Source organism: Eurosta solidaginis, chromosome 1 (genome assembly GCF_040869045.1).
Source record: "Eurosta solidaginis isolate ZX-2024a chromosome 1, ASM4086904v1, whole genome shotgun sequence".
Taxonomy (NCBI): domain Eukaryota; kingdom Metazoa; phylum Arthropoda; class Insecta; order Diptera; family Tephritidae; genus Eurosta; species Eurosta solidaginis.
The window spans coordinates 113554252-113572803 of NC_090319.1; the positions used below are offsets into that span (position 1 = coordinate 113554252).

Here is an 18552-nt window from a genome sequence, read left to right on the forward strand (position 1 = left end):
GCCCATTCCCTCTTAAAATGCTCAGTAACACCTTTCGTTTGATACCCATATCGTACAAACATTCTAGAGTCACCCTTGGTCAACCTTTATGGCGATATCTCGAAAAGGCGTCCACCTATAGAACTGAGGATTACTCCCTTTTAAAATACTCATTACCACCTTTCATTTGATACCCATATCGTACAAACACATTCCAGAGTCACCCCTGGCCCACCCTAATGGCGATATCTCGAAAAGGCGTCCACCTATGGACCTAATGCCCACTCCCTCTTAAAATGCTCAGTAACACCTTTCGTTTGATACCCATATCGTACAAACATTCTAGAGTCACCCCTGGCTCACCCTAATGGCGATATCTCGAAAAGGCGTCCACCTATAGACCTAATGCCCACTCCATCTTAAAATGATCAGTAACACCTTTCGTTTGATACCCATCTTTCCTTTGATACCCATATCGTACAAACACATTCTAGAGTCACCCTGGCCCACCCTAATGGCGATATCTCGAAAAGGCGCCCACCTATAGACCTAGTGCCCACTCCCTCTTAAAATGCTCAGTAATACCTTTCGTTTGATACCCATATCGTACAAACATTCTAGAGTCACCCTTGGTCCACCTTTATGGCGATATCTCGAAAAGGCGTCCACCTATAGAACTAAGGATTACTCCCTTTTAAAATACTCATTACCACCTTTCATTTGATACCCATATCGTACAAACACATTCCAGAGTCACCCCTGGCCCACCCTAATGGCGATATCTCGAAAAGGCGTCCACCTATGGACCTAATGCCCACTCCCTCTTAAAATGCTCAGTAACACCTTTCGTTTGATACCCATATCGTACAAACACATTCTAGAGTCACCCCTGGCCCACCCTAATGGCGACATTTCGAAAAGGCGTCCACCTATAGACCTAATGCCCACTCCCTCTTAAAACGCTCAGTAACACCTTTCATTTGATTCCCATATCGTACAACTAGAGACACCCCTGGTGCACCTTTATGGCGATATCTCGAAACGGCGTCCACCTAGGGAACTAAGGATCACTCCTTTTCAAAATACTCATTAACAGCTTTCATTTGATACCCATATCGTACAAACATATTCTAGAGTCACCCCTGGTCCACCTTTATGGGGATTTCTCGAAAAGGCGTTCACCTATAGAACTAAAGCCCATTCCCTTTTAAAATACTCATTATCACCTTTCATTTGATACCCATATCGTACAAACACATTCTAGAGTCAGCCCTGGTCCACCTTTATGGCGATATCCCTAAATGGCGTCCATCCATAGAACTATGGCCTACTCTCTCTTAAAATACTCTTTAATACCTTCCATTTGATACACATGTCATACAACCACATTCCAGGGTTACCCTAGGTTCATTTTCCTACATGGTGATTTTCCTTATTTTGTCTCCATAGCTCTCAACTGAGTATGTAATGTTCGGTTACACCCGAACTTAGCCTTCCTTACTTGTTTTTTTTTTAATTTGTTTTTAAATGTACTTTTCGGAAAAAAAAAATTTACAGTTTTTTTTTTCAAATAAAAAAAAAAATCGGCCCACTCCGGGATTAGTGGGGATGAATTGGGGATTGAATTGGTTGAATTTTTTATGAGAACAAAAAAAAAAAAATGGCGAAATTCGAACAATCTCGAAAAACTGAAAAATTACAAAAAAAACTTTAAAAATTTTTTTTGTATTTTTTCCGAAAAGTACATTTAAAAACAATTTTTAAAAAAAAAAAAGATCCCAAACGGTGAATTTTTGAAAAAGTTAAAGCATTTTGAAAACAAAAACGGTGTTTTTTTAAAATTCATAACTTTTTTTGAGTTGGACACCGTTTTTGTTTTCAAAATGCTATAACTTTTTCAAAAATTGACCGTTTGGGATCTTTTTTTTTTAAATTTGTTTTTAAATGTACTTTTCGGAAAAAATACAAAAAAAATTTTAAAGTTTTTTTTTTCAAATAAAAAAAAAAAATCGGCCCACTCCGGGATTAGTGGGGATGATTGCAGAATTGATTGAATTTTTTATGAGAACAAAAAAAAAAAAAATGGCGAAATTCGAAAAATCTCGAAAAACTGAAAAATTACAAAAAAAAAAACTTTAAACATTTTTTTGTATTTTTTCCGAAAAGTACATTTAAAAACAATTTTAAAAAAAAAAAAAGATCCCAAACGGTGAATTTTTGAAAAAGTTAAAGCATTTTGAAAACAAAAACGGTGTTTTTTTAAAAAATCATAACTTTTTTTGAGTTGGATGAAAAAATTTTAAAAAATTCTGAAAAACGTCTTTCGTAAGCTAGAAAAAGAAGAAAAACTTTCAGCCAATTCTAAAGGGGTCGGGTTCAAAATTGATCGAAATGGGATGGAATACCCCATATATAGGCGCGATAACGCGAAAAGATTTTACGACGAGCTTCTCTTCCAATTTTGCATCGTGCTCTTTTTAATTTTTCCTAAAAATTCGCGGGACGGGACCTACATGTTTTATGCCAGCTCCGAACGGCATTTACCAGCCAGATGAGTTTTCACTGAGAAGCTTTTCATGACAGAAATACACTCGGAGTGCTTTCCAAATCAATGCCGAGGGGCGCATATTTTTAGAAAAACTTTCTTCTAATTGAAAACATAGTTTCTAAAATTTTGATGTTGCTTTGCCGGAAGCGTGAACCCAGAATCTTTAACTATTTTGCCAAGCGTAAATCAAAGCATCATAATAAAAATTTGGCATGGTGATTTTTCTTGCTATTATGTATCACTTTGTGAAAATTCAAACAAATGTTCTTTTGGTAATCTCGCTATAATACTACTAATGCCATAAATCCAACAAAAATCTACCATACCTAACGAATTATGGTATAACGATTGTTTTTAAACAAAATCATAACTAAATATTGTGCCAGAAATAGTCTCTGTCTCTTCGTTTATTAATTTATCGAAGTGGTGCCGCCCCAATATGGGGTAAAATAAAAAGAGTTGTCTCAAAATAGAACTTCTCCGCAACGATTGAGCTAGACTTATTAAACAAAAATGAGATGAAATTAGAGCGACCCTGATTACAATCATAGGGAACTTGATTTCTAGTCAGAAGGACTCTGAGTTTTAGTTAAAGCTGCCATGATTTGCAGTAAGAGGGAACCTGGTTTCTAGTCAGAAGAATTTTGATTTCTAGTCAGGATGACCTAACTTCTAGTTAGAGAGAATCTGATTTTAAGTCTCAATCATTAACCGCTTCGCCACGAATGCATGTTTGATATTGTCGCAAAACGTACTGATTAACAAAATATTCCCATTGCTATTGATATTTATAATAATTTAATTTTAAAAATATTTTTGTGTTTTCAATAATTAAAGTAGAAATTTCAATTTGCAGACGGCATCTGATTTCTAGTCAGAAAGACTCTGAGTTTTAGTTAGAGCTGCCCTGATTTACAGTCAGAGGGAACTTGACTTCTAGTCGGACGGACTCTGATTTTTAGGTAGAGCGACCCTGAATTGGCCACCGTGGTGTGATGGTAGCGTGCTCCGCCTACCACACCGAATGCTCTGGGTTCGCACCCCGGGCAAAGCAATATCAAAATTTTAGAAATAAGGTTTTTCAATTAGAAGAAAATTTTCCAAAGCGGGGTCGCCCCTCGGCAGTGTTTTGCAAGCACTCCGAGTGTATTTCTGTCATGAAAAGCTCTCAGTGAAAACTCATCTGCCTCGCAGATGCTGTTCGGAGTAGGCATAAAACAAGTAGGTCCCGTCCGGCCAATTTGTAGGAAAAATTAAAAAGGAGCACGGCGCAAATTGGAAGAGAAACTAGGCCTAAAATCACTTCGGAGGTTACCGCGCTTTACATATATATATAGACCCTGATTTACAGTCAAAGGGAACATGATTTCTAGTCAGAAAGACTCTGACTTTTAGTTAGAGCGACTCTGATTTACAGTCATAGGGACGGTGGACGCCTTGGTGTGATGGTAGCGTGATCCGCCTACCACACCGTAGACCGTGGGTTCACGCCCCGGGCAAAGCAACATCAAAATGTTTGAAACATCGGATGTTGTCATGGTCCATGCGTTTACACCATAAAGCAGAACGGGTACGATAAGCAACTTGCAGAGCATAATTTTCGTTTGCCGAGAGAGGATTTTACTTTTTAATTGCCTACCTAGTCCAAAACAGCATTTAATGGCAAGAGCGATTCTTCGCAGGATTTCAGAGCTGATGTTGCTTATGTTAATGCTGGGTTCCAGATAAACGAAGTCTTTTACTATTTCGAAATTATGGCTGCCAACAGTGGCGTGGTTGCCAAGGCGTAAATGCGCTGACTCTTTGCTCGGTGACAACAGGTACTTCGTTTTGTCCTTATTCATCATCAAGCCTTTTTTTCAGCTTCTTTTCCCAGTTTGGAGTAAGCAGAACTTACGGCGCGGGTTTTCAGACCGATGATATCACCATACGCCAGTAATTGAACGCTTTTATAGAATATTGTTCCAGAGCTGGTAAGTTCTGCAGCTAGCATATTTTTCCCCAGCACAAATTAAGGAAATCGCACGATAGGGTGTCACCCTGTCTGAAACCTCGTATAGTTTCGAACGGCTCGGACAGGTCCTTCGCTATTTGGACTGAGCAGAACGTAATACCTTTTGCGGGGAAACCAAATTGAGACATAGCGGCATATAGGCTAGCTCCCTTTCGTGCTGTCGAAAGGGACTTTAAAATAGACGAAGTGGTGATGTGTGTTAATTCTTTTTTTCACGGGTTTTTCCAAGATTTTACGCAATGTGAAAATCTGGTGGATGGTAGATCTACCAAGTCTGAAGGTGCACTGCTAAGGTCCACCCAGCCGGTTGGGTCGACCTTTCGGAAAATATAATGGACAGGACCTTATATGCGATATTAAATAAAAAAACAAATGTAAGGCGCAATAACCTCGGAAGAGATTTTAGGCCGAGCTTCTCTCCAATTTGCGTCGTGCTCCTTTTAATTTTTCCTACAAATTGGCGGGACTGGACCTACTTGTTTTATGCCGACTCTGAACGGCATCTGCACGGTAGATGAGTTTTCACCTGAGAAGCTTTTCGTGGCAGATATACGCTCGGAGTGCTTCCCAAACACTGCCCAGAGGCGTCTGTCTATCTTCTAATTGAAAAAAACTTGGTTACAAAATTTTGATGTTGCTTTTCCCGGGGCGTGAACCCAGGATCTTTGGTGTGGTAGGAGGAACACGCTACCATCACACACCGGTTGCCGCCGGTGCGATGTTAAGAAGGCTGATTCCGCGGTAGTTGGCAGCTTGCAGGATCATCTCTCTTGAGGACTGGGCAAAGAACACTTAAGTTCCATTCCACACACTCTTTTTGTTGCATTCGCTTTTAACGTACTACAGGCAGCGTATTTGCGGTTGCAACGCGGCAATCATCGTACCAGTTGTTTTTCGCCTGTAACCAAATGTTTCCTCTGCGGCGGCACGAAGTTCTTTAGAGATATGCTCCCACTGCTCCTGCATTCCATTGTTATTGTAGCAGTAACCCCAATGTAATTTGTTACGTCCCTTCTGCCTTTCGTCGGTTTGACTTGTGCTCTCGCGATTGCAATGTTTCGACGTCTAGCCTTCCTTATGTTTTTGGTCCTTTTGGTTTTAGTAGCACAGAGGCAAGTATGGTCCAAGTCGATGTTAGATCCTCGGAGCATGAGCACATCTAAAACCCTGGAGGCATGCCGTCCGTCTATGAGAACGTGGTCAATCTGATTGCATGTACTTCGATCGGGGACAGCCATGTGGCTTGATGTGTAATTTTATGCATGTACCTCGTGCTGGATATGACCATGTTTCGAGCATTAGGAGACTGTGGGGCCAAAAACAGCTTCTGGCGTTAAAGTCGCCAAGCATGACTTTTTTATCATGGCGGGGCAGCGCTTGTGTGTGCGTTCTAAGCAATCATGGAAAGCATCTTTCACCTCATCATATTTCTCCTCTGTCGGTGCGTAGGCGCAGATTAATGATATACTAAAAAAATGTTTTTTTTATTTTTTGGATAGGGGCGAGACGTTCGTCCACAGGCATGAACGTCAGGACTTGGCGGGAAAGTCTCTCCCACCACGAATTAGACGCCGAAACTGTGCATACTTGCATGGCCGGCCCATTAAATGTTACATGGGTTGATAGTTTTATTGCCGTTCTTTGTCCATCGCATTTTTTGAATGCAGGTGATGTCGGATTTTTTGACGAAGACATTAACCAGCCAGGCATATTCACCAATCCTGTTAAGGGAACGGACATTCCGGGTACATGCCCTGAAATCATATTTATCAATAAAGAGTTGTCTTCTTATCCGAAGCTTTGTATGTTTTTTAATTGGAGTGTGGTTTGACGTGGCCGGTGCCAAGCCCAGCGCACAACCCACTCAGCGGGAATGAAAGTATTACTTGCACGTTTATACAGCGAGCCGCTTTAACCAAGACAGATGCCCGCTCGCAGCCGCACCTAGTGGTGGACAGAAGCTGACGATGAAAGTCCACCAATTAGCCCTTAAATGGAGTATGTCAGAGAGGCCTAGCCAGGTTGTTTACTTCTCAAATTAGCTCGCCACTAAACGGATGTTCAGTGGCTAACCAGAGGTTGGCGACCGGGAGGGTGGTTCGAGTTGCTATGTATAATGTTTCGGTGGCTGTTGTTGTTGTTGTAGCGATAAGGTTGCTCCCCGAAGGCTTTGGGGAGTGTTATCGATGTGATGGTGCTTTGCCGGATACAGATCCGGTACACTCCGGTAACACAGCACCATTAAGGTGCTAGCCCTACCATCTCGAGAACGATTTATATGGCCACATTAAACCTTCAGGCCATCCCTCTCTCCACACCCCCAAGTTCCGTGAGGAGCTTGGGGTCGCCAGAGCCTCGTCTGTTACTGAAGCAGGATTCGCCGCGGATAGGTGAGGTCGACAATTGGGTTTGGAGAAGCTGTATATTGCGCTGGCAACCTGAAGGGTTGCGCTACACAGTCCCTTGAATCTGGTATTTTAGTCGCCTCTTACGACAGGCATACCTACCGCGGGTATATTCTGAAGTACTCCAGTATTAATGAAACTGATGATGGCGCAACGCTGACACCTGTTTTTCTCCAAACCAAGTTTGACAAGAGATGACCGAAAAATCTTTCCAAAACACAGTATACTTTAAGTTAATTGAGATAGGGCGTTTTCGAAACCACAGTCGAGATAGAATTATGTTTTCCATAGCAGGCGATATAGGAGTAGTTTTCAGTATTTAAAACTACACACAATTTACATTTATAGTCGTTGTTCCAAATTTATTCCTGTTATAATTAATATTGAACACTCTCATTCTAGCCATCCAACATCATGTTCATCAATCGCCGAAATCATGTCCGTATTGTTCTTCAATACTATGCGTTTAAATATAAAATTCCCACGCGATCCATCCAGCGATCGGTTTGTGCTGTCGAAGGGCCATTCTGCTCCTATTCTGTATGCTGCCTGGGCTGAAGCTGGTCTTTTCCCCGTAGATGATTTACAAAATTTGCGCAAAATCGATAGCGACCTTGAGGGCCATCCAACACCACGTCTTAATTTCATTGATGTCGGTACTGGATCTCTGGGTCAAGGTGTTGCCATTGCTGCTGGTATGGCTTATGTGGGCAAGAATTACGACAAAGCTGACTATAGGTAAGTATGCATATATGCAAACTTGTAAAGCTGCTCAAACTTAAAGTGTTCTGTTGTTTATTTTTTGCAGAACTTACGTACTTGTTGGTGATGGTGAATCTGCTGAAGGTTCCATTTGGGAATCATTACATTTTGCTGCTTATTACAAATTGGACAACTTGTGCGTAATTTTCGACGTTAATCGTTTGGGTCAATCTGAACCGACATCGCTACAGCATCATATGGATGTTTATCGTAAACGTTTAGATGCTTTTGGTTTTAATGCATTAGTAGTTGATGGTCATGATGTTGAAGAGCTATGCAAAGCTTTCTATGAAGCCGCCACAACCAAGAATAAACCCACTGCCATCATTGCGAAAACATTCAAGGGTAAATTCTTTCCAAATATTGAAGATTTGGAAAACTGGCATGGCAAGCCTTTGGGCGACAAAGCTAACGAAGTAATCAAGCACTTGGAGGGACTGATGGTAAACGATACAACTAATATCCCAGCAATTCCACCTAAGAGTCCAACTAAGTTAAAACCTGCACCCACAGTTAATATCACGAACGTGAAGTTGGCTTCGCCGCCAAACTATAAATTGGGCGAGCAAGTTGCTACACGTTTAGCATACGGTACAGCATTAGCCAAAATTGCTCAAAATAATGATCGCGTTATTGCATTGGATGGTGATACAAAGAATTCAACTTTCTCTGATAAATTGAAACAGATCTTCCCGGAACGCTATATTGAGTGCTTTATTGCTGAACAGAATCTCGTTGGCGTCGCGATTGGTGCTGCATGCCGTGATCGCACTATTCCCTTCGTTTCTACTTTCGCTACATTCTTTACTCGCGCTTTCGATCAAATTCGTATGGGTGCAATCTCACAAACAAATGTTAATTTTGTTGGTTCCCACTGTGGTGTCAGCATCGGTGAAGATGGCCCCTCTCAAATGGGCTTAGAGGATATTGCTTTGTTCCGTGCTATTCCTGGCAGTACCGTATTTTATCCCGCCGATGCGGTCAGCTGTGAACGAGCCGTCGAATTAGCAGCCAATACAAAGGGTGTTTGCTTTATTCGGACATCGCGCCCTAATACCGCAGTTATATATAATAATAATGAAGTGCTCCAAGTCGGAAAAGGTAAAGTGGTGAAGCAATCGGGAAAGGATCAAGTATTGTTAATTGGCGCTGGTGTTACCCTCTATGAATGTCTCTCTGCAGCAGCTGAGTTGGCAGAGAATGGCGTACATGCACGTATCATCGATCCGTTCACCATTAAACCTTTGGATGCTAAATTGATCATCGAAAATGGACGAGCCGCTGGTGGACGTGTTGTTGTTGTTGAGGATCATTATCAGCAAGGAGGTCTTGGTGAGGCTGTAATGAGTGCATTGGCTGAACATCGCGACTTTGTAGTGAAGCATTTGTATGTACCTAGTGTGCCACGATCTGGCCCACCAAATGTACTCATCGATATGTATGGCATTTCGGCACGTAGTGTGGTTAATGCTGTCGCAGCTGTGCTCAAGTTGTAACATAGTTATCAACAGCACTAATGGCAATTCCTTATGAAATTATAGTATATGTAACTACTAAAATTTGTTTACGATTTAGAGATGTATGCATACACACACGCTTTTAGAAAAACATTTTCAAACAAAAAAATAAGAAAAGGTTTTTAATAGATAATATATTAAATAAAAAAAATACATTCAATTATTACGGTGATTAAATTTTTTTGTGTGTAAATAGGGGGTTCAAAATTAATTTCATTTTTTTTTTTTCATTTGCCTCGTACTTGCTTCGACTTACAAGACAGCAGCAAAGCGAAAAAAATTTAGTTTATTTATTGACAGAGCTGCTGAACCCCCATGGTGGAATCACCTGGGGGTCAATTCCCTAACTGTGAAAAACTGAAAAATGTACACTCATTGAAAACTCATTTGCATACACAATTTACACTTTAAATTTTCATGCGATTCTGTAAATTATCGTGCACATTGTTTTGCTGAATGAGTGCTGAATGTAAAAGCCGTATGTCAGTGAGAAAATATTCATCAAACGCCATGAAAACAAAAATGGCATTCTGCAACAGTGCGTATGAGTTTTGAATGTCATAAAAGTGTACACTGGCTGCCAAGAAAACTCAGTGAGTTTTTTTGTTCACAGTTTTGCTTTACAGAATCAGAATTTCAAAGTTTACACAATTTCTTGTGTTCACTTTAAAACTCAAAATTAGCGAATAGGGCCCCAGGTCATAGTACAGGTTTACAAGTATGATATTGTAACGAATTTTCTGCAAATCCTCTTATTTGCAATCCTCTGCTAAGTTCGAATCACTAAACTGTTGAATAAATAACTCCAATATTGAATAATGGAAAAATGGCCTTTATTAAAGTACGTCACAATAACACTTATACTTTGCTACTCGCTGGCTTAATAACCAAACTGATTGATAACTCAAATGAAACTCTACTATTGGCCGCCAGATCGCATGCTTAATCAAACTGATTGATAGCTCAACTCAAACTGAATTACAGCGCCTCTACATCTGTCGCCTTTTATACTCTTTGGTTTCCTCGTTTGCCTTTTTCTAGAATCTACTAGCATTGTCCATGAGCTCTCAAACTTCTCAGCTATAACTAAAATTGCACAATTTTATACATCTTTTAGGCGCTTCCAGAATCTACTAGTCCAGTAGCTCTCAGACTTCTCAGATATATGCATGTGTTAGTGCATTGACTCTCCGCTGCTCGTATTCGTACATGGTACATATGTATGTGTAGACGCAATTATTTATTCGTTTATGTAGATACATAAAGATTGAATTATTGATGTGAATGTTTGTAGTTTACAGTCTCTCGCGCACACATAGGGGTATAAGTAAATGCATCTGTGTGTGACATCTCTCGGCTGCCTTATATATGTGTATACATGATTTGATTATTGACGTAAATATCGCTTAGCATCGCCTTAGTGATGGTATAGCAGTGATGCTAATATCCGTGACACTGACCTCCACCTAAGTCTGATCGTCCCGATCAGACAAATCTCTCGATCTAAACGCTGCTAATCTCTCCAAATGAACCACTTTCATTTTGGTTCGTGGTTTGGTAGTGGTTTGTATGCGGTACACTACATCGTTGATCCGTTTTACAACTTTGTATGGGTCTTCCCAGTTACACTGCAATTTCGGGGACAAACCTTTTTTTCGTTTTGGGTTGTATAGCAGCATCAAATCTCCTTCCTGAAACCCTTCCAAATTAATTGCTTTATCGTACCTCGCTTTCATCTTGTCACTCATAATCTTTGCTCGTTGCCTTACCAGATCGTGTATCTCTCTCAGCTCTTCTTCCAAGACACCAGTGGATTTCTTGACATTCCTCTCCGCATCGGCATCTACCCCATACTTCAAATCAGCTGGCAGTCGAAGGTCATTGCCAAAAATTACCTTTGCGGGAGTTTGGCCCGTTGTGTTATGTATTGCCGATCGGTAGGCCATCAAGAATAATGATATGTGTGTATCCCAGTCCTTATGGTACTTGCCTACTACTTTCCTTAAATGCTCCTCAAATGTTCTTTTGAAACGTTCCACCATACCATCGGACTGAGGATGCAATGCAGTTGTCCGTGTTTTTCGAATGCCCAACTTCTTGCACATTTCTTGGAACACAGCTGATTCAAAATTCCTGCCTTGGTCAGAATGTAACTCCATTGGTACACCATACCTTGCAACCCATTCGTTTTTAACCACTTCTGCTACTGTTTCTGCTTCTTGGTTTGGGATTGGATATACCTCTGGCCATTTACTAAAATAATCCATAACCACCAGTACGTATTTGTTTCCGCGGTTGCTAGTAGGAAATGGACCTGCGACATCCATGGCGATCATTTCAAATGGTGCACCTGAAATATACTGCTTCATCTGGCCATGACTTCGGTTTTTGGGCCCTTTCGCTCTGTTGCATACCTCGCAATTGGCAATCCACTCGGTGACCAACTGACGGCAACCAACCCAATAGAATCTCTGCTTAATTTTCTCGAGTGTCTTCGTGATTCCAAGATGACCTCCACTTGGACCATTGTGCAGCTCGCTGAGCACGTCAGGAATCCTCTTTCTGGGAACAACTATCAGTTTCTTCTTGCATTGACCATCCTCACTCTCCCATACTCGATGCAAGCAACCGGATATCAATTCTAAACTGTTCCACTGTGCCCAATATGACTTCGCAATGGGACTCTCTGCTGACATCTCTCTGCTTGGTCTTTCGTTTCGTGCGAGCCCTTGCATAACATGTGACAGATCGGTATCTTCTAGCTGACACTTTCTTAGTTGTTCCTTGTCCCATTCATCCGTACACGTTATAGTCATTAGCCGGACATCTATAATGTCTTCTTTAGCCTCGGCCTTTGAGCAGTGCTTGCATTCCAGACTACATGGTCTTCGTGACATTGCATCAGCATTTCCATGGGTACTACCTTTTCGATGCTCAATGGAAAAGTCGTAGCTTTGTAGTCGCTCGATCCACCGTGCCAATTGTCCTTCCGGATTACGGAACCGCAGAAGCCATTTCAACGCTGCGTGATCTGTCGCTGGCCGTAGATGTATTTGTGAAAATGCTTAATGCACTCTACCAATGCCAACAGCTCTCTCCGCGTAACACAGTAGTTCCTCTCTGGTTTTCCAATCGAACGGCTGTAATATGCAACTACCTTCTCCTGTCCATCGACCAGTTGTGATAAAACGCCTCCTATAGCATATCCACTCGCATCTGTATCTAGAATAAATGTTGCTCCTGGAATCGGATATGCTAATATTGGGGCAGTGCACAAACGCTCCTTCAATGTTTGGAAAGCCACTTCTTGCTCCTTCTTCCATTCAAAAGCTTTGGTTTTTCTTGTAAGCTCATGACTATGGGCTACGCTGGAAAAATTTGGTACAAATCGGCGGTAATATGTGCACAGCCCAAGAAAACTTCTCAATTCATGTAGGTTCTGTGGTCTTGGCCAATCCTTTACAGCCTCTATTTTTTCGTTCGCAGTGCAGATGCCCTCTGTCGTTACCTTGTGACCCAAATAATTGACTTCCTTTTTAAACAGCGCACACTTTTTGGAACTTAACTTCAGACCAGCGCCAGCTATTCTCTGGAATACTTCCTCCAAGTTCTTAAGATGTTCATCAAAGTTCTTGCCCAATACGATGATGTCGTCCAGGTACACCAAGCATGTTTTCCAATGTAGACCTTTCAGTACCTGGTCCACGAGTCTCTCAAAAGTAGCCGGTGCATTACAAAGTCCAAAAGGCATCACTGTAAATTGCCAAAGACCATCACCTACACTGAAGGCTGTTTTCTCTTTATCTTCCTCCTTCACCTCCACTTGCCAGTAGCCGCTTTTCAAGTCCAGCGTGGAAAACCATTTCGTACCAGATAGCGAGTCCAGATTGTCGTCAATTCTTGGAAATGGGTAGCTATCCTTTTTCGTTACGTCATTCAACTTCCGGTAGTCCACGCAAAACCTCATTTTTCCATCCTTCTTTTTTAAAAGTACTACCGGTGAGCTCCATGGACTAGCTGATGGTTCGATGACACCGCTGTCGCTCATTTCTTGAATGATTTGACTCACAACTTCCCGCTTCGCCAGTGGAACACTACGTGGAGCTTGACGGATCGGCCTCGCATCTCCAGTGTCAATTTGATGTTTCACAACGTTGGTGCGGCCTGGTTTAGAATCATCCTGGTCAAATATGTTCGCGTACTTTAGGAGCAGTTGTTTTGCCTTACTCTGATATGCTTCCTCTAGCCCCTGCATCCATGCCGTGATGTCATTTGAAAGATCAGTATTACTAGCTGAAACGTGTTCCTGGAGCTGTTCACAGTTAATAACTACTTCAGCCTCTTGGCATCTTCCCAAAATAGCTCCTTTAGTCAGTTTGAGTGGTGACTTGAACTCATTGAGTACTCTTACGGGAATACGTCCATCTTGTTTTGTCATAGCCAGGGTTTTTATGTTTAGTGCTGATTTGTTTGCTGCTTCGACAACCCACAATTTGTTTGTCCCACAATCTCCATCAACCTTTGCCCAGATGACAGCTTCGGATTTTGGTGGTATTTGCAGACTCTCTTCCACCAGCACTCGTTTACTGCTGTAGCCTCTCTCGTAGCCGAAATTAAGTGGTACATCCATGTTTTTATATCGCATCGTCTTGCTTTGCATGTCGATCTTGATGCCCTGGTCGATTAAGAAGTCCACTCCAATTATGATTTCATCAACAATTTCTGCCACTATAAAATTGTGTACTACCGTGACGTTCCCAATTGCGACTTCACATTCTACTTCTCCAATTACCTGGGTGTCCTCTCCCGTGGCTGTACGTAATCTTGCTCCAAGCAATGGTCTTATCTTTTTGTTGACTAAATCCGCTCGAATGATGGAATGAGATGCACCCGTATCTACAGTCAGTAACCGTTTCTTTCCGTCCACATGTCCTCCAACAGTAAGATTGCTCGATCTTCTTCCAATCTGCGAGATAGAGATTATGGGACATTCAATTGCGGGAGCCAGCTGTCGCCCCTTGCGGCTGACTCGATTTAGTTAACCGATTGAGTGGTCTTGGAGATTTGCTCATCACCTTCTGCTCTGCGTTTACGACCACCCACATTGTTGGAGCTATTGGGACCGCTGCTGCAATGTCGTTCAATATGACCTGGATTGCCGCACTTGAAACATTTTATAACTCCGGCATTTTTCTGTTGTGATCCCTTCAGTGCTTCCAAAATAGTGTCTACCCAATCTGGTCTTTCCACTTCCACACGATGAGCTTTGTATGCTGGTTTAATCAATAGTGAGGCCGTTTCCTGAGTCAATGCATGTGATACCGTTTCAGCAAATGTCAGCTTTGGGTTTGCGTATGTAGCTCGCTTCGTTTCCACGTCCCGTATGCCATTTATGAAACTCTGGATTTTTACCCTTTCAGTGTATTCCACGGGTGCGTCCGCATTTGCAAGATGAGCCAATCTTTCAATATCTGAAGCAAACTCCTGCAATGTCTCATTTGCTTTTTGGTAGCGGTTTTGCAACTCAATTTGGAATATCTGTTTTCTATGCTCGCTTCCATAACGTCGTTCTACAGCAGCCATCAATGCTTCATAATTGTTCCGCTCTCCTTCGGGAATCGTCTGTAGAATTTCCGCTGCTGGCTCCTTCAATAGCACGAACAGTGCAGCAACTTTATCTTCCGCATTCCAGTTGTTCACTGCTGCGGTCTTCTCAAACTGTAGCTTAAAGACCTGGAAAGGAACAGAACCGTCAAAGGATGGTGTTTTTACCTTTGTATTGCTTGCTGAAACAGCTGGGCGGTTTAATTGCAACTCTTGTATACGACCTCTCAAAGCATCCACCTTGGCTTCGATTTTTTCCTCAAACTGCGTTATTTTCTCGTCCATTTATGATAGTATAACAGTAAAACCTGATATCTACAGTAAACTATCATTTATGACGTCTTTTGATAGTTAGAGTGTCAGCACTGATCCAGTAAAAGGAATGAGAGTGAGCAGTACGGCTATATACTTAATCAGTAGGCCATGTTGGTGTATAAGAAGGAGAAAAAAACTCACACGTACACAGTTGTTTACATCACATTTGCGCAAGTCCCCTTAAGTTTGTGATAGAAAGTTTGTATGAGGCGCTGATCGTTAGGTTGACATTGCTGACAATCAGATGATAGTCATATGATAGTCAGTATTCTTGTAGGGTTATTGTAGGAAAGACAAAAACATCCCTCGAAAGTCTTCAGTAGCGCACTTGGTTGGATATGACGTAAATACAAGTTGTTTGTTTCAACATTTAATTTTTTGGAACCAATTAAATATACGCATATAGGCGTAATATTTTAGCACGGCATTACGTATCTATGGAAGCCAACACCAAAGATACCCAAATAATGAATCTCTGTAATTAAATCTAGTAAAGGTCCATCGATATTCACCTACTAGTTTATGTGAAAAAAAACTAAAAGTGGGTTATTTTACTCATGAAAAATGCAAAAAACAACATTTTTCGGGGACAACATTGGTGAAAAATTTTCAGATAGCCGAATGACAAAACAAAGAAGAATTTAGAGCGAGACAATTGACAGCTTACTTCACCTGGTTATTCCACCATGCTCAACCCCTATATCTACACCTGCAGCACTTTTGTTTTTGTTTTGCCCTGAAGAATAGGCACAAGTACAAATTCACATTTTGAATATAAAAAAGCAAGTAGGGAATGCTAAGTTCGGGTGTAACCGAGCATTACATACTCAGCTGCCAAATTGCAGCTTTCAAAACTTTTAAATTACCCATTGTCCAAAATTTTACTAATTTTCTATTCTGCGTCACAAGGTCAACCCACCTACCAAGTTTCATCGCTTTATCCGTCTTTGGTAATGAATTATTGCACTTTTTCGGTTTTTCGAAATTTTCGATATCGAAAAAGTGGCGGGTCGCTATCGCTCAGTGTCAAACGGCAGTGTGTTAGAAAGAGAAGGACTTGCTTCTTTCTCACACATATCCTACTTGTAAACCTCTACTATGGCAAGTCATTCTCTTTTTAACACAAAGCCGGTTGACACTGAATGAAGTGTCGAAATTACCAGGGTTGCTGTCGTCGAAAGCGACGCAGGGAAACAAAATAAGGAGCGGAATATCAGATATGGGTTGCTGTGCTGGTAACTTTTTTGAACGAATTTATTATGAAAACGTAAAGTGCACCTATATGGGTCCTACAGAAAAGTATACAAAAGTCTTCGATTGGGGTAACTGAGGACGCGTAGTTATGCCAGCATTAAGAATACAAACACGTGTGCTAAGTTTTTCTAGTTCTCCGCGAAAAACAGTACGAAACCTTGGTCGACTGCAATATCCCGTCCAAAAATATGGAAAGAGGTATGAAAAGACGCGTTTTGTCCTGTATCAATAATCCAAAGGCGAAAAAGTATTCGAGTTATTGGAAGCGAGGCAAAAATGCGTCAACTAATACCTCTCCGACGGTTTTGGTCGTGGTTTAGCAATCCTCCCCGGTAATAAAGTATCACAATTTGTTAACTAAAATTGTCCAAAACAAATGGATTTTAAGGAGAGATGTTGTTAAGTGCTCGTTTGAAAGTAATTAAGGGTATTTCTTTGTAATTTTACAATTACATTTTTACGCGGTTTTCGTTAGCAGCTACTACACTTTTTTGGACCTCAGAAGTACAACAGTGCCAAATAGAATCACAAAAAAAAAACCAACAAGAACAAGAATTTTGATCAGGTGAGCGTGACTGTGTGTTCGTCCTGCTACATATCCTACTTGTAAACCTTTACATTGGGTGCAAATTTACACTAACAAATTGACAATAAAATTTTTTCAAAAATATTGTAGCACTGAGAAAAATTTTAATTCAAAATATATTCATTAAACCCAGGTTTTCAGTACAAGTTCAACTCAGTTTGTCAGTTAAACTACGCCTCAACTTTTTCTACAGTTTTTCAGTCTACTTTAACTAAAGTTTAAGCAGAGCTTAAGCCGCCGATCTGGCAGGGTTAAACTCTAGTTAAACCATCAGTTATAGCTCCGTCACATATGCAGTTTTTCATATAGATAAGTTTAACACAAGCTTATGCATGATGTGTTGTTTGCACGTATTTTTATAGAGAACGAAAGATCGAGCGACACTGGCGCCATCTGATATGAAAAAGTAGCCAACTCTCAAATTTTTTTGCAAACAACGCATAAGAAGAAGCATTTGAGATTTTTTTTGGCTAAGAGTGCTTTGCAAGTGAAATTATTTTTTCCAATCGTTTGGCAAGTTTTCTAACATTTTTCGCAATTAAAAACTGCAATATAACAAATCAATACGACACAAAATACGTTAACAAGTATTTTTGTTGTATAAGAGCGTGAAATTCACTATGCGCTTTTTTCTGAAATAAAATAATAATTATTTATTGCAGAAAAATTAAAAAGCCATGTGCTTGCCTAATTCTTCCAGTTTATTCACCTTTTTTCTTCAAGAAATATATGGCACTTGACATATTTCTTGCGGAAACCGGTGTTGCCGTTTGCAAATTTGATGGAAAAATAGTAGTAAAGTAGCGTACTAAATTTCTTGTAAACTGCGTACTACCTCAAGAATATTTACCACAACGAATTTTCTTGAGCGTTTTTTATATGGAATTTTTACTTTCTTGTAATCTGCGTACCGCTCTATAGGGAGAATGTTTATAACAGTGCTTGGCGAAATTTTTTATGTGAATGGGCAAGGCGAAATAAACTTTAATTGCCAAGTCTGAAGTTCCTTCATATTTATAAATAAACTTTAATTGCCAAGTCTGAAGATCCTTCATATCTATAAATATAAATCTTGGTTGATTGTGGCGATGTTACTGGAATGCATTAGCTAAACGCATCTACTTATATGAATATTTCATTTATTTGCGTTCCTTCGAAATGGCGTCGAATATACCCAACGGACATTTGGGCTTGAGTACCATTAGAGCTCATGTTGGTAACTAGGCATAATTCTAAAACATGAACCAATAAACAGATCCCGCATTATTAAATGAGAGAGAAAAAATCATAGTTAGCTGTGAAATAAATTTTCTCGGCGCGACGTCACGCTTTCGGCAACATGCTTCATTGCTGACGCAGTGTTCAGACTATATTCCAATCGGAGTATTTTGTTCCGCTCTTACCTCCTACTACATTTTTTATCTCAAAGGTTTATTTGGGTCGAGTTGGAAACTGAATAATATTACTACCTAATATCTTTTGGTTGAAGTTTTTATTGTATACGTATGAAAAGCTGATTATTTACAAGTGCCGATTGGATGAAATGACGTGAGTTAATTGTTCGTGTC

General features: G+C 40.6%; 1 protein-coding gene across 1 annotated transcript in view; it reads left to right on the forward strand.

Annotated features, from left to right (window-relative positions):
- LOC137236737 (transketolase-like protein 2) overlaps window positions 1-9388 on the forward strand; it is an 86463-nt gene extending 77075 nt beyond the window's left edge. The window contains exons 2-3 of the mRNA XM_067759705.1: window positions 7349-7684; window positions 7755-9388. Of these exons, the coding sequence (XP_067615806.1) occupies window positions 7349-7684; window positions 7755-9204 (1786 nt within the window). The 3' untranslated portion in view covers window positions 9205-9388. The remainder of the gene's footprint in view (window positions 1-7348; window positions 7685-7754) is intronic.
- The last annotated feature ends 9164 nt before the right edge of the window (window positions 9389-18552 follow it).